This window comes from Pseudopipra pipra, chromosome 6 (genome assembly GCF_036250125.1).
Source record: "Pseudopipra pipra isolate bDixPip1 chromosome 6, bDixPip1.hap1, whole genome shotgun sequence".
Lineage (NCBI taxonomy): Eukaryota > Metazoa > Chordata > Aves > Passeriformes > Pipridae > Pseudopipra > Pseudopipra pipra.
The window spans coordinates 47,456,231-47,469,088 of NC_087554.1; the positions used below are offsets into that span (position 1 = coordinate 47,456,231).

Below are 12,858 nucleotides of genomic sequence, written 5' to 3' on the forward strand. Positions count from 1 at the left end.
TCATCTAGCATAAAATAGTACATACTGAGGTAACCTGATACAACTTTTAGCTATTGCTACAAAAAGAGCTTCAGACTGTTTTATGGTTGCATGGCAATTTTGAGATCTACCACATGTTCTTGATGTGGTGCTTAGACCCATCGGACAGGAGTTCGGACAAATAGTGTTTCATCAGCTTTTCCTCTACATCTCTGTACTCACTCGCTCTTTTCCATCAGTACATCGATTTCTTTTACTCCTTTCTGGCTTCTTGAGGCACTGTGGGAAACCAGAGAAAAAAATGCACCCTCAGTGTACTGTGAATCTTATTCATATGGCTGTACTGTAGACAACAGTCAGACATCACCTTTTGTTATCATGTCCTACAAACATTATCTGAACTGATTTTCTTTCTTTCTCTGCTTTTCTCTACTTCTTTTCTCTCTTCCTTCACAGAGCAGTTCTTCAGCTCTGTCATTGTTTCTTCTATGCAACTCTTTTTCAGCTTCATTAGTTCTCTTTTAAGTGGGTAATAATTAGTAGTATTCCACTACTTTTTTGGCATTATTTGTATTTTTCTCTGTTTCTTTAGTACAGTCCACATGGAAATTTTGATACAACTTATTATATGTGGCTCTCAATGACCAACCATGTCAAGGAATTCAAGGGAAGAGTTGGACATAGGCCAGGACTAATATTTGAAGCATAAGAAGCTTTTCTTGTCTGTATAGACATAGGCAATATCATATCTATCTGATTACATTTTTAAAAATTTTCATTACGTGATTGGTTGGGATTCTCAAAATAAGGACAGAGTTGCCCGGGGTGAGATCAAGGGTATTCCCATAAGCATTCTCCCAGTGCACCAAAAACTCAAAAACAATTGCAGTTATTAAAAAACATGTGTGAAAAGGGGATTTTGATGTCTACCTCTTCTATATTACTGCAATAGTTTAAAAAAGAGTTCAGAAAGTGGAAGACTAGTACATTTTTGCCTGTTAGTCTAAAAAACTAAAAGCCACTTTGTCCATTTCTCAGAATAGTGCCCTAGTTACCATGTTAGAAACTCTGCTGGGTAAACTGTCCACTCTTTCTGTTGTGGAGTAAAACATTCAAGATTCACAGGACTATAAAAGACAAGCAAGCAACAGAGATCCTAAGTGTGGCCAATCAAAAGAGAGAGAATCCTGAGTTTTGTTCTTTATTTTAGCATCAGTTGCTGAAAGTTGGTTTTACCAAGGACATCATGGTTAATACCTTTCTTGTATTATTTAACTTAAAATACAGCTGTTGTCAGGTGGCTGCTGTAATATTGGAGTCAGAGGTGCTTAGTATCATCTTGGATTAAAAAAAGCTAGAAAGTGTTTAGATTTAGAAGTTATTGATCTAGACAAGTTACTAAACTTGCTTGTATCTCAGAGGTAATTACAGCTTGAAGGCAGGAGATGGAGGACTGAAAAAGGGCAGACTTGAGGTTTATCTTGGAGGAAAAAAGAAGGAAGGAAACTGTCTACCTATCAGTTTAACTTAAGTTCTTACAAACATTTGCAGTAAAAGCCGTTTAAAATGTATATAGAAAATAAGTAGACAAGTAACAGTGATTTGTCAAGAAATGTCAAATCAAATCTCATTTCTTTCTGTGCAAGGTAACAAGCAGTGAACAGACTGGAAGGTATAGATGTCATATGTTGGTTTTAACCAAGTGTTTAAAACCATCTCAATAGATATTCACTTGGCAGGTTAGAAAACCCGACTAATCAAATATCAATGAAAGTGATGTAAAATCTACATGCAGGAACTAGTAATTCTTAATTATCTGCTGTCAAAACAGAAATACGTGAAAAGGGGGATCCTTCATCAGTTCACCTGAGCTCAAGCCAGTTCAATATTTTCACTGATGACTTTGAACATGGATGAGTTTGAACTGTACTGTGCCCTAAATTGTGGGTGGAGATCCTACACTGGTTTAATGACGCAAGATACTATTCTCCATCTACTCTGTAGGTGATAGTTTTGGTTTACTTACTAAAGTCTTGGATAGAAAATACACCATTTCGAATTAGCATGGTCTCATTGTTCCAGTAACCTTTCTTACTTCAGGGCTATCTGTTGTTCCTAAAATGTCCCTGAGAATTGGTGTGGGTTAATCCCAGTAGGCAACTAAGTTCCACATAGCCACTCGTTCACTCCCCCCAGGTGGGATGGAGAAGAGAATGGGGAGGGTAAAAGAGAGAAAACCATATTCATTGTAGCAGTATTTTGAACAAAGAAATTTCTGGCTTATATTTATTGTAAAATACAATAATTTTTTAAGTCCTCTGGACAAGGGAGTAGTATCTCAATGTGAAGTGAGAAGTGCTCTTATCTTACAGGACCAGGAACATCTTTGAAACTCCCTGGAACTAGCCAAGGTGGAGGCCCCAGCCCAGCTGTTAGGTATGTGATAGTTTATTTTTTTTAAATGCGACTACTTGGAAATGAACAAATCTTACATTTAACTTCTGAAAATGAAGTGCTTCAGGTACAACTGTTTAAATTCTCTATCAATAAATACCACTTAACGTAAGGATAATGTACTTAACATCTTCAGGCCAGTAACTCAATCAGGAAGACCTATTACAGGATTTGTGAGACCCAGCACACAAAGTGGACGGCCCAGTACTATGGAACAGGCGATAAGAACACCTCGAACAGCTCTCACAGCCCGTCCCCTTACTAGTGCTTCCGGGGGATATGTCAGGCTGGGAACGGTGAGTTCTTTGACTCTCTTCTCAGAATGAGGCATTTCTTGGTCATACCATCTGGCACAGTGACATTATGGTTTACTTAAAAGCTGCATCTAAACTCCAGTTTGAAGGAGGAGAGCATTTTTAGTTTTTTATTTAAATTACTTTTAGGGTTTGAAAATGATACTTGTTAGTTTGCTGATCTGTTTATATAAAAACATAAATCTGTAAGTTCACTGAAATTCACATAAACTCCCAATTCACAGGCTCTTTTAGACACGGTTTTATTCACTGAAGGCCATGAAAAGACCGTGACATGATTTCATTATGAGCATCTTGAAACCTTCTCCAAGTTTTTCAGTTTACTACAAAACAATTACTAAGTGCTTATTGTCTGTCCCTTCAAATGATAAGGAAAATAAACCAGCCTAGTTCTACCTCGTTCTTTTGGCAAAATTAATAAGCTGCAAGCAGCAAGAATATATAGTACAGATAAACATCACATTAATGGCAAAACGTGGTATCTTCTAGCTGTTGCAGGTAGGAACTGATCTTCCTGAATCTTTCATGAAATTTTTTTTTTTTATGTATCCCAACTACCAAGGTACATGCTTAGGCACTGTATGGAAATGGTGGAGAGAGGGAAACAAAAGGAAGTTTTTGACAGATGTTTTGTTTGGGGGTTGGGAGTTTTGTCGTATACTACTAATATTTTGAAAATTTTCAGGAAAAGTGTAAGGCATCTTCCCACTTAAAAGACTTCTTTTTCCTCTTCAGGCTTCAATGCTAACAAATCCAGATGGCCCTTTCATAAATCTGTCTCGACTGAATTTAGCAAAATATGCTCAGAAACCCAAACTGGCAAAGGTACGTAACTGTTTTTGGTTAACATGATATCTTTTTCTTAATTTCTGGTGTCATTCTAATGTAACTGTACATGGGATTGGGAATAAAAACAATGATGAAATGTGTTGTAGAGGTGAAGTTCAGAAAAATAGTGTGTTACTTACCTTTTGACAGCTTTTACTAGATTTGAAATTGAAAGAATGTCTAAAGAAGTTACGTAGAAAGTATAATCTAGGAAAAACTTTTGTGGGGAATAAAATTTTCCATTGGTAAATAACTTGAACTGCACATATAGGAGTGATGAAGGGCAACTAAAAAAAGGAAAAAAAAAAAGCCAAGAGCAAAAAAACCTGCAGAACCCTCCTTAATGTCTGGAAATGGCAATCCTGGTCTAAAAATGTTCAGAAGGTTTGAATTCTTTTGATTTTATGGCATGAGTTAACTGTTTTTATGTAAAAAGATCTCATTGTTTTGTTCAGAATACTTCATTTTCAATTAAGAACATCTGGCTGACGATCATTGAAACTGAGACTGTCTGACAATAGAACAGGTTTATCCATGTTATCTGCCCAACTTATTTCAGCTCTGAGTGGCAGGGACTGAAAGCTGTGTGATGATTTATCATTCTGTGGCCTTTCAGTTGAATCTTTCTCCAACATAATCAGTTATGGATGAACATGTTTCAAAAAACAACTGTTGGGCTGAGACCAGCAACTCATTTTGCACAAGGTATCAGACAACTATCAGACACCCTCCAGGGAGCTATATTTGGCTCTCAACCTAAAGTGGAAAGAACCAGTATGTATTCAGTCTATTTTGAGAAACATAGTGGTGAACAGTGTTAGAAGACTAGCAGTGCCTAATAATCTGCTAGTGGAAATTAGCTCTTCCAGTCTAAAACTTTGGTTAACAGTTTTTCATAAATGACTAGCAAATTTCCTTTCTTTTTAAAGCCTAATGTAGGCTGATGGCATTGCATTTCAGTGTGGTTTTTAAAGGAAATAAATTTTGTGTGATTGCATTGTATTCTTCACCCACTCCTTGCATCATTGTCCCTTTGCTTCCTAACCAAACCAGGCAGAAGACTAGGTATCAAATATGGTAATCAAAGGTATATCCCTGGCCAGGGTATATCCCTGGGGAGGCAGTCAAAGACTTCCAGACTATCATCTGAAGGCAGTTACAGATTAGTTCTTTATCAGTACTGAAAAAACTTGCATGGCTTTTGTCCAATTATGTCCTTGCTAGCAATCAGCCAGCAGACAAATTATTATAAATCCATTACAGTCTGTAAAATAGGGGGGATGTAGGAAACTTGGGAAGGATTAAGAAATGCAAGACACATCCATAAGAAACAAGTCTTAGTTCTTCTGCCCGAAGACAGCTAGCTTTTAATTATGTTTGGTAACTACATACTATTTAAGTAGGTAGGTTAGATTTCAGAGGATGTTTTGTCAGCAACGGCCCTCAGGAATGAGAAACATACATATTTTTAACAATTTTCATTTTTAATTAGCATTTTCTGGGGCAGCTCTGTCTTCCTTCAGTTTCATATGAAAAGAGGCTTAAGCCAAAAATGTAAAACAACAGTCATAGAAACATCCATAGGCAGCAAGTGAACTTGTCAGTATTATGAAGCTAATACATTATGACATTAACATTTCACACAGAATGTAAGATCTAAGTTTAAATTTGGAGCTACGAGGATTTATAACTTTTTTAAAATGAAACAGCATTAAGGGTAAAGCCAAAGCAAGAAGTGAGACTTCAGACTGCACTGTGTGTTAAGAATAATTGATTAAAGTTTTAAAATTTTCTGAGCTGTCACCTCTCCCACATGCAAAAAAGATGATAAATCTTATAGCTATTAATTTCACATGCAGAACATGCTGAACCTGGGCAGTAGCCACCAGCGTGCTTGTAACAAATGTGGATAGAGCCTTCCTAAATCTTCATTTGCGAAGCCCAGCCATGATGATGAATCTCACATAATTAGCCTGTGTATTCATGTTTGTATATGAATACTTCCTACGTACTTCTTCCTAATGTACTTGCAAAGTATCCTCACCGTATCTTTTTTCAAGTTAGATTTTTTATCTTTTCATTGCGTGATGAGGTTTTCCAGTGTTTTAAAGAATACTGAAATGTGCCTTCTCTCTGACCAGCATTAGCCATTTTAAAGACTATCACAGGAAACAGCATTGCAGACATAAAAGATATCACCTGTCACCAGACAGAGCCTCTGGTAAATCTCAGTTAGCAACTGGTTTATGGTATAAAATAGAAAGTTTTATCTTTTTTAGCTTGTGGATTTTTAATAGAGTTATTAAGATAACTCTAGATATTTTTATCCAAGTGAATATTCAGTCACTTAAATCCTTTTGAAGGTCAGGCTGTATACATTGTGCCAGCCATACAAGAAAACATCTTTTTTTGTCACTTTAGATTTACACACTTTTACTGAATGCTTCCCTGTTACTGAACTAGAGGAGAAAATGTTCCACTACTACTTTATCGTCTATTCTATTCTTATCCACCGATTCTAATCTCCCTATAAATGTGTTTCTATTTATAATTCTTTAATGTCTTTTAATCATCTGTTCAGAGTCTTTTCTGACCAAAACTAGAAGAAAAGTAGGTCATGGTTTACTTTCCTCACCAGACATGACAATTCATTAGTAATTCTCTAGTTTCCTTAAGTTAATTATTTTAAGGATTTTGTCTAAGAAAAGCTGGCAGAAAGGTCGTGGAAGCCCTTAGGAGACTGAGGTCTTGTTCTTTCTTTCTTTCCTTATGGGACAATAGTTTTTTCTAGTTTTTTAGAATGAATTATACAAATTTAGAAAAACGTTCTGTTCTTCTGAAGCAATTAAGACCTGGGATTTGGATGCAGAAAAAGTTCAAGGTTCAACTCAATTAAACCCATAATACATTTCTGGGAATAGAGGCTTCCACTGTCCATTTAATTGCCCGTCATCTTTCAATATCATGTTATTCACTGAAAATGCCACCCCCATTACCTATTATATGCTCATCTGTATATAATATATATATACACCTATATATAGTCATCTGTGTTCTAGTGCAGAACAGCTCCAACGCAGTATGACTTGACTAGCTTTATACACGAGTAAACAAAAATGCAGTTATGTTGCTGTGCAGTTGTGGACTTATAAACAGTTAACTACAGCACAGCTGATGCATGTAACTTCTTTAAGCTTTGGTATTATGATGGTGTATTTGAGTTGCAGCAGCAGCACAATATTGTTACTATTTATCATTTACAAATAATTATAAAAAGGAATTTTTTCCATTACAGATCCGAAAATTCTGTAGGGTTTAGGATTTTTTTCCCCTAAGGCAAAGTTTGTTCAGCTTACATTCTTAATAAACCTATGTTTATTTAAGTAGGTTTAACACTACATAAACACCTGACATTGCACACTACATGACACCTGTCCATTGCAAAAAGCTTTTTTTAGATCATTTGTTGATTTTACCGCTAAATAATCATGAAAATTGTGCAAGATTCTCAAATCTACAGTCACTTTCAAATTATAGCTGCCTTTTTTGTTTTAAGGTGATGTTAAGGACCAGAGATAAGAGGCAATTCCACTAATCTCTTGCAACAAATTAAGAATTAAGATGCTTTCCTGTGATGACAACATAGCACACTATAGCTTTTGTCTATTCAAGTCTTAAATAAATGTAATTTCAGCAATTGTGATGTGTGAATGTGATTGTTTTCACAAAGAATTCATTTCTGCCTAACATAATCAAGATTCTATATTCCTCTAAAATAATATTATCAATTTTTGTCTTCAAATATGACAATATTTTAAATATTCTTCTGACAGGCATTGTTCGAATATATATTTCACCATGAAAATGATGTAAAAAACGTGAGTATATGTTCCATTTTCAGTTTTTATTATGTATGATTCAGGTATTTCTGTCAGTATTCTGCTAAACTAAGGATCCAGGTAGTACGTTACACATGTTCAGGTAGTAAGTACAGAAGTGAAGCATTAAAAGTTGCTTAAGAGAGAGAAATCCTTTCTTACAGGGGTGATAATCAGGGATGATAATTTGCAAATACCAAGCTATGGATTGCTCTCCTTTTTGAGAAGCAAAACATTCTAATGCTTAAAACTGGGTCCCTCATCTAGCAATATGGTAAGGTCTCTGCATTTAATTATTTCATGTTAACAGAATTTACTGGAGCCTGAGCAGTAGCTGAAAGTACAGGTCAGGTAGTGAACTGCCTAGAAAGTTCAGAGTCCTGTGGCTTGAGAGTAAGCAGTAAATTATGAAAGACTGTCTATTAACCGAAGAAGTTGAAAATACCTGACAAAACAGTGATTGAAATGAACATTATTTGACATTTTAAACTGCTGAGATGATTGCTTATGCATTTGGATGAATAGAAAGGAAATATATTTGGTGAAACTGCATAAAAATAAAATATCAATGGGACTTTGAATAGTTTTTCTAGAAACGTAATTCCATAGTGCTGAGGTGTTTTGTGGCCTCAAGAGAAAGATTAAATTGTCTATAACATTTATTCTTCAGAAGTTTTCCTAATTATAATTTTCCTCTTACCCTATCCAAAATTTTTCTTCTGTGGTTCTTATGTTACTGCACTGAATGGGTAAGATCAAGTTTGGGTACATATTGTTTAAACTTTCAGAAAGAGATAAAGGTTGCAGAAGTTTTTTGGCAGTTCACCCAGTAATTAATTTATTCAATTAATAAAGTGTCAAAATATTTCATTGCTATATTTGATATATCCACCCAGTTGAAATGGAATCAAAATTTCTGCTTGAGGTTTGTTTGAAAGAAGTTTATTTCAATAAAGCATAGTTGACTAGTTACTGAATTTTCTGCAATACTACCAGCTGGTGTGTAATTAGGCCTGGAGTTAAACTCTCCAGTTAATCAATAATACACACCAAAAATATTTTGCTGTTGTTGACATAGATGATAATTATTTCCAAATGTGCTGCTATGTGAAGTTTTTTAATCTAATATGGAATAATTATTGTTGTACACTGTCAACTTATTGTATAGCATTCTTTTAAGAGGATTGAATTGTAATGCACTCTTAATCCAAAATACCATTGAAATGGTAAGTAGAAGCATCAGAAATGTCAGAGAGAAATAGCAATTAACATTTACATATTCTGGTACTGAATATGAAGAAAGTACCTGGGTGTTAGACCACTAGTAATTTAAAAGTTATGTTGTTTGTTACTGAAAGCTCAGTTCACTAAGAATAAAAGAGTCACTTGATAAGATGCCACATGTACCTGTGACCTACAGTTTAAGGACATGCAGGATCTCTAGGCTAGATAGATAGTTTTATATAATGCAGGTGATTTTCCAAGCACTCCAGAAAAAAATTGTAAAATGTTTCTGCACTGTGCTGCATGTATTTTGAAATCCTTGCTGAGAGTCCCAAATGAATGACTTGCAGAAAAAGTTTTTCCTATGTTTTTTTTACATACTTGAGCCTTTTGAATAAATATCTGTAAGCAAGGAAGTGCCAGCTTAGTCAGGACCATTTATTGTGTAATGAGAGGGAGATCAACATGTTAATGAGATCATCTTGTAGGAAAAAAAATTGTGTCATGCTTCACAGAATGAGATGCCTTTATAATGTAATGTATATCTCTGAAGAGATTTTTAACTGTTCAGTTTGCTTTCTGTCATTTGCTTTCATTGACTGTTTTCTACACCATTTTCAATGTAATTTTGTTCTCCAAACTGTCCTCCTTTCCTTTTGAACTTCATCTGCATTAATTTTTCTTAAACAAAAAAGAAACACTTTAACTTCCGCATTACTGTGGCTGCATCAATGTTTATTCACTTCTCCTACCAAGTGAAATTTCAAAAATTCAATTTCTTGTCTCCCTAAAAAGAATTCAATTGCTTAGGATTCAACAGGGAAACAGCATGTATGTTAACTTTTTAAAAATGGATCTGGCTCTTGCTTGATCACCCATTAGAGCAGTCACTGACATCTCTTACATCTTTGTATTTTCTACTACTGTGTGAGGTTGCACATTCTTAAAAAAGAACCAAAACCCAACAGTTTTCTACATGAGGTGAGATGAAAGAGCTTGAAATGCTTGGAAGCCACAGAAATTGACTTAAAGTTTGAAAAGTCTTTCTTGGGACTTTCTGCATGAACAGCATACCAGTTCCTGCAGTTTTGCAAATAAAACACAAATTAGTAGTGACAATATCCTTCCTTTGTCACTGTTGATCTGGAACAGTCTGTACTGTTCTCATTTATTATTATCACGTTATTATTTAAGAAACAAAGGCAGTTTTATTATTTATCTTCTGTTTCATATTCTGCCAGTATATAGTACGAAAAAAAAGACTCAGCAATTTCAGTTTAGAAATGCTATTAATCAGTGTGCATTCAGATGAATAAATAGTGCTAGGAAATTGGTTTTAATTAAAAGTAAATACATCTGTAATCTGTCCATTATCAGAAACGTGAGTCTGCAAGTAAAAGAGAGAAGCACTGAGCTTGTTCAGCACTTGAAAATGTATTCAAAAGTCTTTCATCTTATTTAATGAAAAATTAAACACTTCTCTGAACAAAATACTGTTATCCTATCCATGATTGTTCTTGACTTGTTTCCTTTTGAACACATCTACTTAATAACTGACTTTCTGTACTTCTTGAGCTATTTCTAAAAGCCATTTTATGGGCTAAATGCTCTAAGAGCAGGACAGTTTGAAAGACTTGTCCAGAAATAGTTCAGCTGCTACTTTTTTCAGTAGACTGTGACATCATATTTTGCCATTATTTGCGGATGGGTAATGATGACAAGATACTTTGTCCTGAGGAAGAACAATGAGTGTACAATGCATACGTATGGCCAGAAGTCATGACCTCTCATATTTCCTTAGATCTTCTTAATACTTTGTAGTTTATACTCTCTGATAGGAATCTATTTAAAATGGAATTATGTTAGATTTATAAAATATAGGAATCCAGAAGACACTCGCCAAAATAGACTGTGTTAAATTGACTATGGCTAATGTCATTTGCTCAGCTATCTTATAGACTATCTGGGCTGATTTGTCTACAAATAAGACTTCAGTCAGTAATTGTTGCTGGGAAAATTACTGCCATTCAACAGCACATGAAAGAAGCAGCAGATGCTTGCTTTTGTTTCCATCTATCTAATTTCTTGGTGCATACAATACTCTGTACGAAATTACTGTTTCAAACAACTTTACCAATTTCATTTTGCAATAGCGAAGTTTGGAAGTCTTAGTTATAGTACAGTTTAGTTAAGGAAGGTAATGGTAAAGAAATGAAACTCAGAATCATGCTAAATACAATTAAAGAATCAATATTATTTTTCATTCTTTAATAAAAACTTTTTTTTAGAAAACAGCAAACCCACCGAGTCTCAGGGGTTTTTAACATTTTTATTTGCACAAACATAAGAACTGACAGTAAAATAAATTTGTTCTGAAAGATTTCTTGGGGTTAAAACTGAAATGGACTCTGCATATGTGAGTATGCTAAGTGCTCTAGACAGGAACAATTTCAGCTCACCAGTATGTCCACATGGTGAGTTATATCCTTGAATTTGTTAAAAGTTTTAGGACAATCAGTTTGAGTTTTGAACTAATATGTATATTAGAATCAAAAATCCTTAAAAAGACATACCAGTATCTGGTAATATCCCAAATCCTTCATGTTTTTCCCTTCCAGTTATTAATATGACTGCACCAACATTCAGCAATGCACAGGAGTGCAGGACAGGTGTATTAGTACTGCTTTTATAGATTGGTTTTAAATTAAAATGCCATGCAAATTGAGCATTGATTTGTACCCAAACTGTGCAATTCAAAAAAAAGGTTGCACCAAACTGAAATTTAAATGTGCTTGGTGTTGGTACTGACAAGATGAAGACTTTTAAAAGACTGTGAATTAATTTACTAAAATTTCAGAGGCCACATTGTCAAAAGATTTTGTGGTAATACTAGCAGAAATTCTTAACTCTTAGGATGCACAAAGCCTTCTTAGACAAACACTTTTTAGAAATATTTCTAACATTGATAGTATTTTTTGATTAAAGTTTTTACAATCACTTGTAGAGTATCAGAAACAAGATCTCCCTGTTCCTTTCCTATTTCATTAATTGGAAAGTATAAAAACAGAACTTAGTTTCATAAACTAACTTCGAGATGAAGTCATGTTGTGTTTCTTGATGTTAGTATAAGATCCTAGTAAGAGTTCAGGATCTTCACTGACAGATAAATGGCTGATGTTAGTGTCTAGTAAACCTGAAGCAATCTTAGTTTCCACTTTCCAATAGCAGCCAGAATTGTTAGCCTTGCATAAAATAATTATCAGAAATAATTAGGGTAGCAGGAAGGAACCTGAATGTGCAGTTACAGAAGAGATCGTTTTCTGAAACTCAGTCCTTCTTGAGCACTTGCCATGAGAGCACCCTGAGGAAAGCTCTCTGAGGCATGCTATTTGCAGCATGATCCTTGCTTGTCTGAAGTGGCTGCTCATGCTGCATTAGAAGCAGGGTGGTATTTGACAGACACACACATTGTTTATACATTTGTAAATGCAACAAAAGTAACCAACCTTTAACGGCAGCTACTTTCCCAGATTTTCCCAGTATTGGGACAGAATTGCTTATGTACCTTCAGAGGAAAGAAAGGATCTGTCTAGAAGGGAATCCAACAATTTCTGTCTTGAAGCAAGTTTATTCTCCATTATAGTTGTAGCATCTGAAGACCCTGTTTTACAAAGCCATTAAGAAACAAAGGGCAACCAAGAGCTGAAAGAAAGAGTGAGTTCAGAGTTGTCAGTTTTCCTGAGTTTTCTCTTTCCTGTCTCAGAGGCAGGGAATGACAGCTGTCTCTTTCTCTTTGGGGCAGCATCCATGCAACTCCTTATCCTGACTTGCTACAGAAAACAAATTATTCTTTCTCACAGAGCCAAAAGATAGCAGTTTGCCTAAGTTATCATAGCTACAATGATTTTGCTGCAGTGTGTCAGATCTAAACACATTGATTACTTGCAGCCTCATTTTCCTAGCAGGAAGAACAGGAATCAAACCTAGGGGTAGATGTGACTAAACTGGGCTCTTACAGCATTTCAAATATTCAGATTAATTTTTCCTGGGAGTTATTTGTTCCTCTGCTACTGAGTGACCAGTACACAGAACTTATTATTCCTAGTAGAGAGCAAGGTTCTGATTCCTGTGGTCTGCAAAATGTTTATGAAAACAAACAAATAGAAAAGTGAGCTCTTTGT

The 12,858-nt window shown here is 35.1% G+C and overlaps 1 protein-coding gene across 3 annotated transcripts in view; it reads left to right on the forward strand.

Moving 5' to 3' along the window:
* Positions 1–12,858, forward strand: part of TTC8 (tetratricopeptide repeat domain 8) — a 38,187-nt gene that overhangs the window by 10,058 nt on the left and 15,271 nt on the right. For all 3 annotated transcript variants that reach the window (XM_064658943.1, XM_064658941.1, XM_064658942.1), the window contains 4 exons: positions 2,352–2,415; positions 2,570–2,729; positions 3,483–3,572; positions 7,409–7,453. In XM_064658943.1, the coding sequence (XP_064515013.1) occupies positions 2,352–2,415; positions 2,570–2,729; positions 3,483–3,572; positions 7,409–7,453 (359 nt within the window). The remainder of the gene's footprint in view (positions 1–2,351; positions 2,416–2,569; positions 2,730–3,482; positions 3,573–7,408; positions 7,454–12,858) is intronic.